This window comes from Canis aureus, chromosome 29, assembly GCF_053574225.1.
Source record: "Canis aureus isolate CA01 chromosome 29, VMU_Caureus_v.1.0, whole genome shotgun sequence".
Taxonomy (NCBI): Eukaryota; Metazoa; Chordata; class Mammalia; order Carnivora; family Canidae; genus Canis; species Canis aureus.
Genome location: NC_135639.1, coordinates 40,460,267 through 40,478,864, shown reverse-complemented (window position 1 = coordinate 40,478,864; position 18,598 = coordinate 40,460,267). Strand labels below are relative to the sequence as shown.

Here is an 18,598-nt window from a genome sequence, read left to right as displayed (position 1 = left end):
CAGGCTCCATGCAAGGAGCCCAACATGGACTCGATCCCAGGTCCCCAGGATAACACCCTGGGCTGCAGGTGGCGCTAAAGCTCTGCCTTCTGTCCTTGACGACTTATGTGGTCTGCATCTGTCCCCTGTTTTTCCAGCTTTTTACGAAACCCCATCCAGCCAGGACCGTTGCAGGCAAGCCTTCACCTGGAAAGGATGCTGTCGTGCCAGCGAGCCTGCCCAGCCACCCGCAGCCCTTTTTCTACAACCTGCAGGCGCTGAAGCCATCCCAGGTCACAGTCAAAGGTGACTACCTGGTCTGCTTTCTTTGGCACCCTGTCAGAGTTGTCCCTTCAGTGACCCTTGTTCTTTGGGAGGTTCATGGGTACAGATCCTTCAGGGTCTTGGGGTCTGATTTTGGATGGCTGTGTCTCTGGTCACAGCAGGAATCTGGGGAGGCCTCTGCCCTGGAAGGATCCAGAACTACCTGTGTTAGATCAAGGCAGACTCACTTGTCTGTCTAAGACACACATTCCTCTCTTTCCTTCACATATGTGTGGACACACACATCTCTCTTTTTCTTTCTTTCTCTTTCTCTATCTGGCACACACACACCCCTGCTCACCTCCAAAGCCAAGTGGGGGAGTCCCAGATTTCCCGAGGGAGGATCACAACCTCTGCTCCTCAGTACCCACAGCCACTGGTGCCCCTGATCACTTAGGCAGACCTACAGTCCCTAGTCAAGAGCATCTGTTCTGGGGCAGACAACCCTGTGGGAGTTCCAGCCCCACTGCTTCCTCAAGAAACTGTGTGTGTGAACTCTGAGGTCTGTGCCACCTGTGGGCTGCACTGCTTTTGAGAAATCCCACTACATGGGGTGACATTCTGGAGTCACATAAAGACATTCCGGGTTTGCTGGGGTTTGGTGGTGGGTCCCTTTTCTCCCTTCGCATCCAAGAACGGTGCCTTTGGCGCACCCAGCCCTGCTAGATAAGGTGCCTGAGAGAGGCAGGAAGGGAAGAGCCCCCCAAGGCTCCTGTGGCTTTGTGCCATCTGCCCAGATAGCCTCAGCCACTCCTCCTCCAGCATCAGCCCGTAGAGACACCGAAGACATGCATGGCTACATGCAAGCTTCATGTGTGTGCTAAAGCAGAGGAGGACCCAAGGGCCAGGGGACCCAGCTAAGGACCAGGGTCTAACATGGCCCCTGGAGTGAGGCCCCAAAGTGAGGTGCCTCGACAAGCAAGCAGCTCCAGCCCAGGCTTGTGCTTTGCCAGTCTGGGTCACCGGGCCATGGCTCTTCTCTGGGCCCAGTGAGTGTTGGGGGTGTTCTCCATTGACTGTAAGTAAGCTCAACTATACTAACTGGGGAGTAGATATGTACCTCTTCTCTCTAGGTTCAGAATCCCCCAAGGGAGCCATTGGCCACATTGTCCCTACCGAGAAGACCATCCTGGCCGTGGAGAAGAACAAGGTGCTGCTGCCTCCTCTCTGGAACAGAACCTTCAGCTGGGGCTTTGATGACTTCAGCTGCTGCCTGGGGAACTATGGCTCTGACAAGGTGGGTGGCTTGGGGCACGGGGACAGGCACGGGATGCAGGGCAGGCAAGGGACCTTGGCCTCCATCTGTTGGGGCAGATACAGCCAGGAGATGGGTGAGTCCAAGGCAGGCACAGCTGCCCACACCCCACTGCCTCCATGTGGCTGTGCCCCCTGCCTGGCAGGGAGAGGGTTTGTGTGGCTAGGCTTAGGGCCCTCATGGGCCAAGCCTCTGATCTGTTCTCTAAGGAGCGGAGCTTGCAGGTTCCCGGGACATGCTGTCACCTCACAGCAATCTCTGCCACTGACAGGTCCCTCAGCTGCATGAAGACCACTCAGATTCTTGCTCAACCTGGGTGGGAAGTCCTAGGGTTCCTCTGGCCCTGGTCCTGCCTCAGAGTCAGAGGACAGTCCCTGAGGATTCAGCCGGTGCCAGAAGCGAGTCATCTGGTCACTTTTTCTCAACCCTTGACTTAGGCCATCCAGTGGCCTCACTTCTTGCTGTGGCCCTGGCAGCCTCTGAGGATCCCTTCCCAGCCCCCCTCCCTTCCCACCCTAATTCCCACCCATCAATCACATGGCATGAACTCCCTGCCCACCAAGCTCTCGCTCCCCACCCCCAGCCTTTCCTACCCCTTCCTGAGGCAGCCAGAGACCAGTCCCAGATGGTACCCCCTCCTGAAAGCTGTCTCTGACCTCCTCAGGCTGAGTCGGCCGCCCAGGGCTCACTGTGTTCACAAGGACTTTTCATAATGTCCCCAAAACTTCCAGCTCACTTGTCTCTCCCCACTCCTTAGAGTGTGAGATCTGTGGGAACGGGCTTGGCCTCCATCTGTTGAGGCAGAGACAGCCAGGAGATTGGCGATTTTGTCACCTGAGCCAGCTCCTAAACAAGTGACATGTCCCCCAGTTCTTGTGGCACACAGGCAGGCCAGCAGTATCCAGACCTGCCTTTGCCTCTCTGTCACCCTGTTCTGGCCCCCAGCCCTGTGCTGGCTAGGGCACCAGTGCTCATCCCACTTGTCTTCTATAGATCATAATGACGTTCGAGAACCTGGCTGCCTGGGGCCGCTGTCTGTGTACTGTGTGCCCAACCCCCACAATGATCATCACCTCTGGAGCCAGCACTGTGGTGTGTGTGTGGGAGCTCAGCATAGCCAAAGGCCGCCCAAGGAGCCTGCACCTCAAGCAGGTATGGTGGCTTAAGTGGAGATGGTACCCAGAGCGGGTGTGTTGCCTGGGGTGGGTACAGTACCCTAGTGTGGTCCGACTGCCTGAGCGTGGAAAGCCCTGCCTCCCTCAGGAGCAGAGGACACAGTGAAGCATTGGTGGCAGCACGTGGCTCTGCACTATTAGAGGACAACGGTTTCATGCCCCTGGTGGATTTGAGAAGCCCACAGGGCAGGTGCCTCCATGGAGACCCACGCCTCAGTGAGAGACACCACTTGTGTGTCTGAGCCAGTGAAACCAGTTTCCTTGCACTGGAGAACATTTTGGAATATGTGCCATGCACACTTCTAGGTCGACAGCCTCATTTTACCTCCTCAACAACCCCATAAAGTGGGTACTGTTTTCATCCATACTTTACTGGGGAAAAAACCAGTTGCAAGAAAGTGACTTGCCCTAGAGCCAGAAATTGAAAGGCTATTTCAGAACAGAAGTGGATGTGCATGAGTAGAACAAAAGCAGAGGGGCGGGGGCTGTATTCTGGCCCTGCCTTAGTTACCACCGCTGCTCTATCTAATACCAAGCAGAGTGTACCCACTGCTTACCTAAGACTCCATACATTCATTTTATTCTTGTAAAGCAGGCACTGTTATTCCCGCTTCCACAGGAGGACACTGAAGCTTGGAAAGAGCGAGTTTGCATTTTAATCTAGGTCAGTCTAAACCGTGCTCCCTGCCTGTGCACCTTTGAACTTGCCTGAGAATACCACTGCAGTACACTTCCAACGCTAAAACGCAGTTTGTTTTTGCATCTGTATTTTAGTTAGCCATATAGACCCCAGATAACGAAAACCCAAATTAATCATACAAAACTCACCACGGGCCAGATTTCCTAACCTGAACATGTTTCACTAGAACCGATTCTGGATTTCTCTGGATGCTTCCCAAGCCATCCCCAGCACCTGCACAGCGCATGTCGGGCACTCAGTGAATGTGCAGTGAAGGAATCCATCAGTCAATGCTGAGGGAGCTGATTAATGGTGCAGAGCAGTGGCTCCTGCTGGAGGGAGCTGTACAGGCCAAGGGCAGGCTACCTTCACCAGACTCTCCTGGGAGGTCCTTCTAAGCCAGCCTTGGAGTGCCCTGCCTTTTCACATTTTCACATTGTTCTGGGTTTCCTTGCTGCTTTCCACGAACTGCAGTCAGGGGGCTGGGTTCTTACTCTGTACCTAAGTGAAGAGACCGTGCGTTTCTCTCTGGACCCTTCCCCTATCCCAGGCACCACTCTGGGGATGGCCTGAGATCCAGCCTGACTGTGGAGCTGGTCTTGGGGGATGGGGAGGTGGCCTCCCACTGCTACTCCAAGGCTCCTTTTAGAAATGCAGATGTACTGTAAAAGCCCCAGTACTGACAGCATAAAAATGTAATTCATCATCTTCTCTTAGTTATAAATCAAAAGGAAAAGGCATGGGGAATCCCACACGCTTTCATTTCCTAGGCAAAATAAAGCATGTCATCATTACCTATAGGGCTCACATGGCCTTGGGGATCCCCCAGACTACCAGCGAAGGGGTGGTCTCGGTGAAGGGGATCTGTCCCTGACCCGTTGACAAAGTCATCATTAAATAGTTTCATAAACAGTGTTTTTAAGTGTTTTATTTTTTTTAAAGATATTACATTAAAGACAAATTTCAAATTCTCTTCAAAGTTGAACAGTTCCCTCTAATCCCTAGAAAAGCTTTCATTGTTGCAGACCGCCATCCCCAGATATACATATTTATACCATTCTGATACTGTGTAGATATGTTTATTCTATTTTCAGCCAGCCTATCAAATTGTTTCTGCTTCTCCACAGTCTCTATAATTTACATTTCAATTGTACCATATTATTCCATTTCCATAAAATTACATTTCAATTGTTTTGTTATGTCAGTGCACCACAGTTTAATAAACCATTTCTTTTAAAACTAGACAATTACATTACTTCCAAATTTTGACTATTTTAAATAGTGCTGCAGAAAACAACTTATATAGATTGCTGTTTGCTTCTGATTAATAGTTTCCTTAAAATAAATTTCAAGAAGTAGGATTACCAGGCAGAGACATAATGCTTTCTATAGTGATTCTATAGCTTTCCAGTGCTATCCACAATTAAGAGTGCCCATCTCACAAGTGTCCAGCATGAGCAATTATTTCCAGAGGATTTTATTTCGTTTTATTTTTTTAAGATTTTTTTATTCATTTATGAAAGACAGAGAGAGAGAGAGAGAGAGAGGCAGAAGCAGGCTCCATGCTGGGAGCCCAACATGGGACTCGATCCCGGGTCCCCAGGATAACGCCCTGGGCCAAAGGCAAGCGCTAAACCACTGAGCCACCCCAGGATCCCCTATTTTGTTTTATTTTTTGCTGCTTTAGTTAGGTATGATGACATCGTGAAGTTATTTTAATTGGCTCTGTAGACAGGTACTTGCAGCAGGCCCCCTCTTATTCTGGTTTCACATCCCGTGGTTTCAGTCACCTGAGGTCAACCGTGGTCAACAGGTGGTCAACAGGTGTTCCCCCTTTTGGCTCATTGTCAGAAGGTTAGTAGTAGTGCAACAGCACGTTACGGTGCCTATGTCATTAACCTCCTGTCATGCCATCAACTCACATCATCACAGAGAGGGTGAGTGCAGTCCAATAAAATATTTTGAGAGAGAGAGGCCACATTTACATGACTTTTATTACAGCATATTATATATTATAACTATGCCATTTTATTATTAGTTACTGCTGTTTATCTGTTACTATGTCTAATTTATAAATTTTATTTGTTCATAAGTATGTGTAGGGAAAAAGACAAAGTAGACATAGGGTTCAGTACCATCCTGTGGTTTCGGGCATCTGCTGAGGATCTTGGTGCATATCTCCCATAGATAAGGGGGACTACTGCATTCTGAGAAAACAAAAGACCCAGTAGAGAACATGTTTAAATCTGCTGTCCTCCTTTGCTGAGTTCCCCAGCCTTTCCAGATAAGGGGGGCTGAGTGCCTCCAGGAGGGAGACAATGAGCCTTACCTCAGTGGGCAGTGCCTGCATTCAGGCTGGTCCCCCTAACTCTCCAGAGCCTCCCCTCAGAACGAAGCATACTTGTCTCTGTTAACAGACAGCACATGTAGGCACTTGGGCTCAGAGCTTCTGTTTCTGAATCCCCAGCCCTTACTCCCAGGTCCTCAGGCTTGCACCCTTTGGAGTCACCATTTCCCCTGTGGTCAGAACTTAGTCATTAGAGCTCTGATCAAAGCCTCTGCTTTTCTCTTTGTTTAGACAGTTTCCAATTTGCTAAGATGACCCAGATAGTCTTCTGTGGGTCACATCCAGAACCTTGCCAGCACCATCTGGTTGGTGCCACATTAGGTTCCATTGAAAACAAACAGGGATCCCTGGCAAAACTTTTAATGGCTGTGACCAGGCAAAGTGACAGCTTTGAAAAATGATGCTCAGCCTCATTGACCCAAATGAGTGAGCAGTCACCGGTCCTGCAGGTGGAGGTTTACTACTAGGTAAGCCAGGGTAATCATGTTCCAGAATGCTACTTCTGCACTTCTCTGCAGAAGGATCTCTGTTCCAGAGGATGGTGGCACATGTGCACACGGCAGCCCTCACACCAGGCTTACCTGGCAGCTCTGGGATAGTTGTGATGGAAACCACACCGTTGCCAGCAGCAGTTATCCTGGGGGTATCAGGCCACCCCGACCCTTCTGGCATGTGTCTTCAGGGAGCAAGGCCTCTGGCCCTATCTGGATACATGGCCATCTATGAATCAGGCCAGACCCCACCCAGATCAACCTGAGAGCCAAGACCAAGGCCCTGAGTCACCTGCTGCCATATGGCCAGATAGGCTATGAACCCAGACCCATTACACTTGAAAACTTACATCTTTTTAAACTGTGACCTGACTTCCCTGCCTTCCTCCCATTTTAGTGGACAGAGGCATGTTTGTTTCCGAGGTTCACTTGGTATAATCTTCAAACTCGCATGAAAATTTCCTGGAGGTCTTGTGAAAACCCGTGTTGGGGCCCCAAACCCAGAGTTTCTGATTCAGTAGGTATTGGAATAGGGCCCAAGAATTTGAATTTCTAACAAGTTTCCAGATAATGCTTATGTACCTGGTCCAAATGCCACACTTGGCAAATCAGTATCCTTACTTATGACTAGATGAAAGTCAGGTGTAGGTGAGCACATAGCAAGAGGGAACTACTGGCCTCTGTTTTACTTATGATAAAAGGACTGATCCTCCCTAGCTGGACCTCAATTCCCAGAAATGGATGGAACTGAGAAGCCAGCATGGATGCATATGCACACATACACAAAAACATGCACACACATACCACAGACTTTGGAATCATGGAATCACCTTGAATCTGTTTCCTCCTGTGGGGAAGGTCAGGATATTTCACCAGATAGCTGGATTGAGGGTCCCTCTCATAACCTGTGGAACTGCCTCTTGTGTCTAGGCCTTGTATGGACACACACAGGCTGTCACATGCCTGGCAGCATCGGTCATATTCAGCCTCCTGGTGAGTGGTTCCCAAGATTGTACCTGTATCCTGTGGGACCTGGACCACCTCACCCACGTGGCCCGCCTGCCTACCCACCAAGAGGGCATCTCTGCCCTTGCCATCAGTGATGTCTCGGTAAGGCCCTGTTTCTCAATGTCTGGGAGCCTGGCTGGTAGCCTGGTGCCATACCCAGGGGAAGAGACTGACCACCCAAGAATGTTGAGAAGCTCCCAGATATATGGAGTATTTTTTACCCAGGCAGAGTGGAGACATCAGCATGTGTAACATATGGGTCTAGATTTTATTTTTTCCTTTTCTGTTTTTCTCCCTCAGGGTGGTGGGGGTGGTGGGGAGTGTCTGTCTTGGCACAGGCATGCAGTTGGCTTTGGTAAGAGATCTGCTGGGCTTGACTGACTAATTCAGCCATTGACTACAAATCAGTGTTAACTCAGCAGGTGCTTTTGGTCTCCACAGCAGGAAGTGTTTCTACTTGTCCCTCCATGCTGGCCACCATGGATGAGCCTGTCAGAACATATGCATGTGAGAGAGACAGAGAGAAGAGAGAAAGAGTTAGAGAAATATCCAAATCTCAGTGTGGAGTTTCTCCCAGGCTGGAATCCCCATCATAGGGCACAGAGTTCCCTGAAGGTTCCAAGCCTCTGCATCTGCTCCAGTAAAAACCTAGGAGTTTAGCGCATGGATAGAATGGTCAAGGAGATAATAGAAGGAAGGGGAGAGGATGAAGAAGGCTCCTGGTGCCAACTTAGTCAAAAATGGTCTCCGGGTAGGCCTGAATCCAGGATGAATGTTATATGGCAAATAGAGGGTGGATGGATGGATGGATGAATAGATCTGTGGGTGGATGGATATTTGGGTGAATTAGTGGGAGGATAGGTAGATGGGCAGATAGAGAGTGGATGGGTGGATGGATGGTGGGTGGATGGATGAATTGGGGGAATGTAATGGGAAAGGTACCAAGCTCTGATCTGAGAGAGCACAAAACCCATATAGAATAATGTCCTCAGAGAAGATTGATATCAGGACAACAACTTGTTGGCTTCAACTTGTCCTGAAACTAATTGAGTGCCTGCTGGGAGCCCAGTGCTGAGTGCTGGGCAAAGATGTACCATACATGGTCCTTGGCCTCAAGCAGACTCTGTACCAAACAATTCAGGAAGAGACATGGTGGAGCCCAGCCCAGGGGGCTATGGATGGGTTCTGAGTTCCCTACATCCCTTTTGTGGTTAGGGAAAGGCTCAAAGACATGGCTCCAGCTAGTTTTATGAGTCCTCAGTGACAGTGACCACTACACCATTGGCTGTAAGATAGACAAAAACTTGAGAAGGAAATTCTGGACATAAATGTTATAGGAGATTCAATAATGGAGATATTTTTCCTCAGAAATTCCCTTCAGAGGGACATTGTTCAACTTTATGAGTCATATACCATCATTCAAACCTCTGTACTCTGCCCTCCACCAGGTGATATCCAGATCATGTTTATGGTTACAGGGCTGGCTAGCCAGGTACAGGTCCCATGTCCAGAGCCAGGGGCAATCTCCAAGCTGGGTCTTCTGTGCCAGTCAGTAAATGGCCAGGGAGAGGGCTGTGGGAGGAGCTCCAATAGTGAGCCAATCAGCCTGTGTCAGAGAAAGCAGTATCCAAACACCTGATTGCAATATGAAAATGGCCAGGAATTTACAGTGCATGAAAATACAGCAGACCTATGAGTCATCCTTGAAGAAGTGAGTGTCAGGTCTTGGATTACCCTGATTAGTCTTCAGAAGATACCAAATTAAGGCTGCTTGACTGCATAAACCCTGGGTGAGCAGGTAATGGGTGGGCAGGCCATGACTAGCGTGGAGTGACCTCAGCTCTCACCACTGCAGGGAACAATTGTCTCCTGTGCGGGTGCCCACTTGTCTCTGTGGAATGTCAACGGACAGCCTCTGGCCAGCATCACCACTGCCTGGGGCCCCGAAGGAGCCATAACCTGCTGCTATGTGATGGAGGGGCCAGCATGGGACACAAACCATGTCATCATCACTGGGAGTCAAGACGGCATGGTTCGGGTAGGTGTGTCTTGGGCAGAATGAAGGCATGGTACAGAAAGTGTTTTTCTCTATTCTGCTCACTTCCTCCAAGAGTCTAAATCTATAGGCTGCATTTGAAACCAGGCAGCATACCAGATGAGGTCTCCACAACAAGTGAGGGCAAAGGCAAAGCTCATTCCAGGCAATCAATCAATCAATCAATCAAATTATATATATACTTTTATATACACATACATTCATGTAATGAAATAAACACTTATTATCACAAGATGTGAAAGCTGAATGGTCAAATGCACAAAAACATAGCTCAGTGCTGAAAAATATTTGGGCCATCCATTCACACACTTACCCATCTATCCATCTCTCCATCCATCCATCCATCCATCCATCCATCCATCCATCCACTAATCCATCCAACCATTTCTCTCTATACCTATTCATCCATCTATCCATCCTCCCATCCATCTATCTTTTCATCTACCTATCTGTTCATCCAATAATACATCTACCTACCTACCCAACTGTTTATCTCTCTACCTTCCCTCCTTCCTTCTCTCTCTCTCCCTTTCTCTTTCCCTCCCTTCCTCCCTCCCTCCCTTCCTTCCTTCCTTCCTTCCTTCCTTCCTTCCTTCCTTCCTTCCTTCCTTCCTTCCTTCCTTCCTTCTTCCCTCCTTCTTTCCTCCTTCCCTCTACCTCTCCCTTCTTTCCTTCCTTCATTCCTTTTCTTCTGTCCAATGATCTATCCTTCCACATACTCATCCATTTATCTATAAATCCATCTATCCACCCACATATTTGTTCACCTATCCATCTATCCATCCACCTAACTCTGGCTCTGTGCCAAACTCTTCATACAAGCCATAAGGGACACAGAAATGAATGGTAATAGGCCCTTACCCTCAAGATGCTCATATTCTAGAAGAGAAGACAAACAGAGAATGCATGATCTGACCAGGATAATCAGAGAGTGCCATGGATCCTCTGAGGAAGGCCATGGAGAGGGTAAGCATCAAGAAACTAGGAAGAGAAAGAAATGGAAACACTGAAGTATGAGGATTAGCATAAAATGAACAAGGTAATTTTTCTGAGACTGACAGGAAGGATGAAGGAATGAATAAAGATAAGAAATAATTCAGAGGCTTACTCAAGAAACTGTTAATTGAATTCCACAGTTTATGAAAGGAAACATCAACTGAATTCCACAAGGTATTCAAGAAAATGCCCATTGCATTCTACAAATATTTATGAAAGCTTGAGTGTGCCAACATGGCTACAAATTGGCCTTGCCTTCCAGGTGTCCATGCCCCTAATCTGAAAATAATCATGGAGATAATACTTGTAGAATAAATATATGGTGACAGTCCAAAGGGAGATTGGATTTATCTCTAACAGAGAGACACGGGAGGCAGCGGCAGTATAGCTGAGTCCCGAGGGTGAGGAAAAATCACAGCATACGGAAAGGCTAAGCCAGCTGAGGGGCCAGTGTGTCCAGAGGAGACAAGGCTGAGGAGGGCCCCTTACGATGTCCTCTCTGAGGGCTATGAGGGGCACAGGGTCTCTGCAGAGCGCGGGGCATCCTGGACTAGCCAGAACATGAGGAGACAGCAAGGCTTGGGCTTGGTGGGGTGCGGTCCCCACTGTGGGTCAGAGGAGCCTGGGCTGGCTGAGCAGCAGATGCATTTTTCACAGGCCCCCAAGTCATGGGTGGGAGTCTTTCATACACTCAGCATCATTCATCTAGGATGGTAATTGAGCTCCTGGGATGGCCCAATGCTGTGCTAGGCCTGATGTGGAACTCACAGAAGCATTAAGGGGAGGGTGGTCCTTGTCCTTTGGCTATGGAACATCCAGACTCAGCAACTGAGAAGCCATATGCTGTCAGCCTGAGGACACTCACAGGAGGACTTAGGGCCAGAGCCAGACACAGAGGATAGAGAGGCCTAGCTGCTGAGTGGTGAGGGAGGCCTCTGGGGATGGTGGCAGTGGGATGAGAGGGCATAGCTAAGTAAAATGACAATAAGCTAGCTGCTGAGTCTCACCCCTACAGTTAAGAGGTTGAGGGCTGATGCACCATGGTCACGGGAGTGCCAAGTGAGCCCATCCAAGCTGCAACTATGCTCTGCTGAAGCCTAAGTGATTTTTTCCCAGAGAATACATTAATATTAGAGGTGAAAGGGAACCATGCTCCCACCTCTTCCCTTGGAGTCCCTTGGATGTGAGGAGTGGGATGGGCCCGAGGCTACAAACAGGATCATTTCCCCAGTCATGGCCTTTTCTCTTTTCTGGACAGATTTGGAGGACTGAGGACATGAAGACATCTGTTCCCGGGCTGACAATACCAGAGGAGCCCTCAGCTCAACCTCCAAGCCCTAGAGGTACCTACCCTACTGAGGGTGCAGGGCACCCTTGCCTTGCTCGGTCTTCCTCTGCTCTCCCCTCCTGTAGCTGCACTCAGGGCTACAGAGCCCAGGGAAACCATCGAGTCTCTCTGGATGTTGCCAAGTTGGGGAGACAGAGCACAGTTTATTGCAAGCTGCTGGTGGGATGTGAAGCATCATGGAGAAGTCCTGTTGCATCCTGGTCCCATCATGCAGGGACCAGTAAGCTCTGGGATGCTCCTTGGACATGTGAACAGTGGTGGTGGTTGTAGGAGCCCTCAGCTTCTGAATGGCGAGAGGGAAGGACACACTTTGCAGAGCATGGGTTGATGTTCTCCATCTACCTGTGTGACTCCTCAATGCCAAACTTCCCAACCTAGGGCCTGGGTCCAAATACCTACTAGACTGGACAGCCAGGCTGCAGACAGGAGTGAGGAGGGGCCAGGGAGGGGCCTTGCCGTATGCCTGGGGAGAGGAAGTGGTTCCATAGTGCCTAGCCTGCCCTGGTGATCCTGGCTCAACTTCCCCAATTCCCCCTGGCAGGCTGCTCAAAGTTGGTCTGGGGGTCCTCTGCATCAGCACCACCCAGGAGCCTTATTAAAAATGTAGACGTGAGTCCTGTTCCTACCTTATACCCCAGGAAAAGATTGGGTGTTGTTAGAATTTCCATATCCAACAGGTCCCCAGGTAAGTGTGGTGTGCACCAAAGTAAGAGAACGACTGTTCCAGAGCCTCCTTTGGGTTGTGGCAGATGGGACTAAAGTAAGAAAAATCTGTTCTCCCTTCTGCCATCATGGCCACTGGTACTGCCACCACCTTGGCCACCATCACAGAGCTCGGAAGGAGAGGACTTGGCCAGGAGCGGTTTCCATTGTGCCCACTTGCCATACTTCCTCTTATGGTCACAGCAACACTGTGAGGTATATTTGACCTCACGCATGTGAAGGATAAGGAAATTGAAGCACAGAGAGGCTTAGTAACTTGCCCAGTTACCCAGAAGCACATGACTACTACAGTTCTCACTTTTGTAGTAGTGAGAGCAGACACAACAGACGTCAGACTGCCTTCATGCTGCCAGACTGACCTCCACCACAGCTACCGCCATGCATCACCGTCAACAGCACCTCCCCCTGCTACAGGCACAAAGGTCACCACCAAAGCTATCCCCTCCTTCTCTCCAACCACAGCTGCCCCGGTGGTCCCGCCAACCTCCTCCAATGCAGCGAACCTTCTTTCTCAGCTCCATCTTCATCAAAGATTTTGGCCCAGAACCGAGGCATCTTTCCTGGTGCCCATGATGAAAGGAAACATTGTTACCATGAAGTGTGGATTCTCCTATTATCCTGAGTCCTTCTGGTTTGCTCTGCTTCCTAGGACCCACGATCTTTCATGGAAGAAACTTCTCCAGAGGGCTGAGAGCTGCTTTCTGAAGAGTAGCCATTTTCAGCTAGTTCCTTTCTGGAATGTACTTCACCCCTCCTCGAGCCATTTAGTCATCTGATTCTGGTTCTTTCTTCATACAAGCATACACAGATATCTGATCAGCCCATCTTGAGCCCCAGGCTCTGCACTGAGAATCTCTTCCTTCAAAATAATGCCATCTGGGAACACTTGCCAAATGGGCTGACCCAGAGCAATGACCTCACAGTGACCTCACATTTACTTCATTGTTCCTAGTGTCTCAAGGGTCCTCTGGGACTGCAAGGAATCAGCTCATCTTGGAGTAAAAAGAATTGTGCATTCTAAGAAACTTAAAATACTTCTTTGGAGAGAGAGCCGAGGTCAAACTTCCTCCCTGATTGCCAGCCACTTAGAAGAGAGCTAGCCCAGGATCCTGATTCTCCAGCCTGCCTGTGAACCATTCTGTGCAGCACCTGCATGAGAGTGGGCCAGTTCAGGCTGGGGCTCCACTGCCCATTTCTGAAGCTATGGAGGCCCAATGAGGAAAAAGTGGATGAATGGATGCTGACTGTATGGAAAGACAGATGAACAAAGTGACCTCAGAGACGTTCTGCTGGTTCTGGAAGTGCCAGTGTATTTGAGGGTTTCTACTCAGGATCAGCAGTTGTGCTGAAACCGCGCTCTTGGGGAGTGGGGTCCGGAGCAATGGGAAGTGAGATAAAAAGCAGATGCCAAAGCTCTAGACTTGGCTCTGTCCCCAACAACTTCTCTGTCCCTCACTTCGCCCTGTGCCAGATGGAGGTACTCCTGTACATCCTAACATGAGGACAGAAATAAAGGACATACACAAGAATCCACTCAGCAAAAGGCTTGCAAAAAGGCAGGTCGTCCTTACAATTTTTGCAGGCTTGTAAAGCCTTCTCCCCTAATATAACAGCTGATGACATTAGGGAGCTTGTAGGACGGTCTCAGGCTGGCAGGAGTCCCCTCAGGCCCAGGTCCATGTCCTTCTCCTGCTGTTTGTCCTGACGGTGCCTGAGGTCACTACTGCCAAACAGAATGGAGTGTTGGGGTTGTGATCACAGTTCAAGGGGGGACTCAGGTGAAATGACACAAGGGCACAGACACATTCATGAAAACCAGACTGGGCCACAGTAAGGAGATAGCAAATCCATGTGCAGGCTTACAAACCTAACCCAGTGGTGGTCTTGTGGTTCTCATAAGATTGCTCAAAACTGTTTTGCTGGAAAGCGACACTATTGGGCATGACACAGGGACATGACACATGTGTCCTGTTGGTGTGTATATTACTGCATCCCTCAGGTGTCTTAAGGGACAAGAAAGGAGATCTTTGAAGATATTAAGGATGCTGCATTTGTGTACGGAGGTAATCTAATTTCTGCCTGGAATTCATTTATTTGTCATTTGAAGCAAGGACCAACCCAGTTGAGCACAATTCATTTTAGGAATCACCCTGTAGGTTTGAACTTAATCTGGTACATGAGAAGTGCTTGGGAGGGCTTATTGCTTGGACTTTTGCACAAACATAGAAGGCACATACATTTCCCAGAGCACAGGCCTGTGTGTGCACACAAGAGGCCATCGTGGCATAGCTGGAACAGCGGCACCGTTCCTGCCCGGCCTCCAAGGGGCCCAGCTGATGTCTCTCCATCTCACCACTCCATGCTGAAGGAATTACTGTCTGCCCCCAAATGCAGTCATTAAAATGAGTGAAGTAACAATCATTGTGTTATATTTTTTTTTGAAAAAACGTTCTCAGCATTTAATTATTGGTTGTGGCGTGAGAGGATTTAGATAAGTTGATAATGCCGACTTCATGTAATTTATTTTTACTAGGCAATTATGGGCTGCATTACATCCTGGCAGCAAGGTATTGTGGGGCATCTTATTAAGCATAAAGCCAGTAAACACTGATGAACAATTTTGCTGAACTAGGCATGCAATTTAGAAAGCAATAATACACAAATCCAATTTGGTACACAATGGATACCGCAGCACGTCAGCACATGTAACTATCACAGCCTACAAATTAAATTGGGTTGGCCCCTTTTGCAACAGCACAGGCCAAGATTAAATATATTTCCCCCCTCAATTTAACAAGTTGCTGACCACAAATATAAATATGTGTGTATGTGTTTGTGACCCTGCATGTGGGTGTACACTTGCACGTGTGCGCGGCCACTCGGCTTTCCTAACTATTCTCTTGCATGATTCCCACAGGTCACAGATGGGAGAAGAATCTTGCCCTGTGTCGAGAGCTGGATGTCAGCCTGGCTTTGACGGGGAAGCCCAGCAAGACCAGCCCTGCCGTGACAGCTCTGGCCGTGTCCAGGTAACCAAGGCTTGTCTTCTTGGGGCCTCCGGCAGGGGGCACAGAGGCCACCCCAGGAAGGTCCCCATGGCTCTAGGCTCAAGTTGCCCAGCCCTGGGAGGTGGCTTCATTACTACAGGGACCTGGGACAGCCCACCATGCACACGAGGCAAATGAGGTGCCCATGGAGGGCCCTAGGAGATTTTTGTGACACACACATGTTCTTACTCTATCTCTTTCAAATATCCATGAACTCATAAAGAAATCTAAAAGGTAAACGTATATGGCTTTGTAGTTTCATCCTACAAGGGACTTTTTTCCTGAGACCCAGTACCAATAATAATATTTGGTGTGGTGATGCTACATTACGAAAACAAACAAACGAAAAACTTTTGAGAGCTCTAGACCAAAGTAGAAGAGCCAAGTGTCAGGTGCTATGCTTGATAGACATTATTTTATTCTTCAGTTACCTAGTGGCAGTAAGTGGTACCCACTCTTAATAATCCATTTCTCACACTAGGAGGTGTCATCTCAGGAGGCCAATGGGCCTTTGAGAGCTGCTTCCCTTCTTCCTTCACTGCCCTGGAGTGGGTGGCTCAGGGTCCGTGGTGGTAACCACACAGTGTCCTAGAAGCCAGACTGAAGTGAGGTGGGCTAGGGTGGGATATGGTAAAAGGGATGGAGAGTCCAGAGCCCCAACTCTTTGTCGGGAAACTTGCCATTCTTGTGGCTGGCTATGTTTTGACAGGACAGCAGGCCCACCTGGAGATGCTAAACAGAAAAGTGAGGGCCTCACCCTGGATTCCTGGAGTCTGGACAACTTGGAGTGTCCCCCCATGCTCATAAGGGAGGCCATAACCTTCATAGTTCAGAAATGCCCCTTCCCCTGGGTCAGAACATTCTCCGGTTCTCCCGGCTGATCCTCCTGCCTCAGGTGAAGGCCAGGTGCAGGCCCTGCAGGACGGAACCCCCTGTGTCAGTTTCCTGGGAGAAGTAGGACTCACGGGCTTTGCTCTAACACTCCTGTCTATTCCTTTTCTTCCCAAGGAACCAGATCAAGCTCCTGGTCGGCGATGAGAAGGGGAGAATATTCTGCTGGTCTGCAGAAGGGTAGGAAGACTGAGAGGGTGGGCAACCGTGTGTCCTGAGCGGCAGCAGCACCCGGTGAATGCAGGCTGACGCAGTGCCCGGGAAGCAGAGGAGTCTCCCCGGAGGCAGAGGCTGCTGGCCATCAGGGCTGCACACCCTGAGCCACTCCATGGCCAGTGGCACTTTGGCCTTGGGTTGTGCAAGGACACACTCTGTCAAAGGAGAGCCCCTGGGAGCCTGGGAGTGGCGATCTGGAAACTGACTGGCTCACAAGCTGCCCATAAACTCACAGAACTCACCTTCTCAGAGGGCTTACTACATTGGGAAAAAAAATCAGGTCGCTTACTGGGAACTAATGGGAAATATTGGATTGTCTTTATTTTATTAAAGCAACTATTTTCCAAACACAGGTGGGCTCATGAGTATAAAATCACCATGCTTTTCCACTCAGGTGTTTGCATCCTGTACCCGGAAAGGTAAAAAGGCCTCAGGGAAGCCCACCCCACTCTTGGAGTGTTTCTCAAGCCCTCCTATCTTCCTCCGTGGAATCTGGCTCTCCCTCAGGCTTGCCTGCCAGGCAGGGGCTCGTGGGGAGCTAGGGGCACGCTCAGGAAGCCCACTCCTATGGGTGAGCCACAGGATGTGGACCTGGGGTTGCCCATGGCAGGCATAGGGAAGTCAGCCAGGGAGGCAGCAGAGAGACCCCTGCCCTTTTTTTTTTTTAATAATCAATTTATTTTTTATTGGTATTCAATTTGCCAACATACAGAATAACACCCAGTGCTCATCCTGTCAAGTGCCCACCTCAGTGCCCGTCACCCAGTCACCCCCACCCCCCATCCTCCTCCCCTTCCACACCCCTAGTTCGTTTCCCAGAGTTAGGAGTCTTTATGTTCTGTCTCCCTTTCTGATATTTCCCAAACATTTCTTCTCCCTTCCCTTCTATTCCCTTTCACTATTATTTATATTCCCCAAATGAATGAGAACATATAATGTTTGTCCTTCTCCGATTCACGTATTTCGCTCAGCATAATACCCTCCAGTTCCATCCACGTCGAAGCAAATGGTGGGTATTTGTCATTTCTAGTGGCTGAGTAATATCCCATTGTATACATAAACCACATCTTCTTTATCCATTCATCTTTCGATGGACACCGAGGCTCCTTCCACAGTTTGGCTATTGTGGACATTGCTGCTAGAAACATCGGGGTGCAGGTGTCCCAGCGTTTCATTGCATCTGAATCTTTGGGGTAAATCCCCAGCAGTGCCATTCCTGGGTCGTAGGGCACGTCTATTTTTAACTCTTTGAGGAACCTCCACACAGTTTTCCAGAGTGGCTGCACCAGGTCACATTTCCACCAACAGTGCAGGAGGGTTCCCCTTTCTCCGCATCCTCTCCAACATCTGTGGTTTCCTGCCTTGTTAATTTTCCCCATTCTCACTGGTGTGAGGTGGTATCTCATTGTGGTTTTGATTTGTGTTTCCCTGATGGCAAGTGATGCGGAGCATTTTCTCATGTGCTTGTTGGCCATGTCTATGTCTTCCTCTGTGAGATTTCTCATCATGTCTTTTGCCCATTTCATGACTGGATTGTTTGTTTCTTTGCTGTTGAGTTTAAGAAGTTCTTTATAGGGGATCCCTGGGTGGCGCAGCGGTTTGGCGCCTGCCTTTGGCCCAGGGCGCGATCCTGGAGACCCGGGATCGAGTCCCACGTCGGGCTCCCGGTGCATGGAGCCTGCTTCTCCCTCTGCCTGTGTCTCTGCCTCTCTCTCTCTCTCTCTCTCTCTGTGACTATCATAAATAAATAAAAATTTAAAAAAAAGAAGTTCTTTATAGATCTTGGAAACTAGCCCTTTATCTGATACGTCATTTGCAAATATCTTCTCCCATTCTGTAGATTGTCTTTTAGTTTTGTTGACTGTATCCTTTGCTGTGCAAAAGCTTCTTATCTGGATGAAGTCCCAATAGTTCATTTTTGCTTTTGTTTCTCTTGCCTTCATGGATGTATCTTGCAAGAAGTTAATGTGGCTGAGTTCAAGAAGGGTGTTGCCTGTGTTCTCCTCTAGGATTTTGATGGAATCTTGTCTCACATTTAGATCTTTCATCCATTTTGAGTTTAT

General features: G+C 49.1%; 1 protein-coding gene and 1 long non-coding RNA gene across 6 annotated transcripts in view; one reads left to right on the top strand and one right to left on the bottom strand.

Moving 5' to 3' along the window:
* WDFY4 (WDFY family member 4) overlaps nt 1-16,885 on the top strand; it is a 285,914-nt gene extending 269,029 nt beyond the window's left edge. For 4 of the 5 annotated variants that reach the window (XM_077878620.1, XM_077878618.1, XM_077878619.1 and 1 more), the window contains 8 exons: nt 138-285; nt 1,356-1,540; nt 2,552-2,710; nt 7,181-7,360; nt 9,114-9,296; nt 11,569-11,653; nt 15,299-15,410; nt 16,437-16,885. In XM_077878620.1, coding sequence (XP_077734746.1) covers nt 138-285; nt 1,356-1,540; nt 2,552-2,710; nt 7,181-7,360; nt 9,114-9,296; nt 11,569-11,653; nt 15,299-15,410; nt 16,437-16,503 — 1,119 coding nt within the window. In that variant the 3' untranslated portion in view covers nt 16,504-16,885. The remainder of the gene's footprint in view (nt 1-137; nt 286-1,355; nt 1,541-2,551; nt 2,711-7,180; nt 7,361-9,113; nt 9,297-11,568; nt 11,654-15,298; nt 15,411-16,436) is intronic. The other variant, XM_077878621.1, reaches the window with a different exon arrangement.
* Nucleotides 4,323-14,996, bottom strand: LOC144301493 (uncharacterized). Its single transcript, XR_013368310.1, has 2 exons — nt 12,885-14,996; nt 4,323-12,121 (listed from the first exon to the last, which is right to left on the bottom strand). It is a non-coding gene; the product is annotated as an uncharacterized LOC144301493 (long non-coding RNA).
* Nucleotides 16,886-18,598: the final 1,713 nt, after the last annotated feature.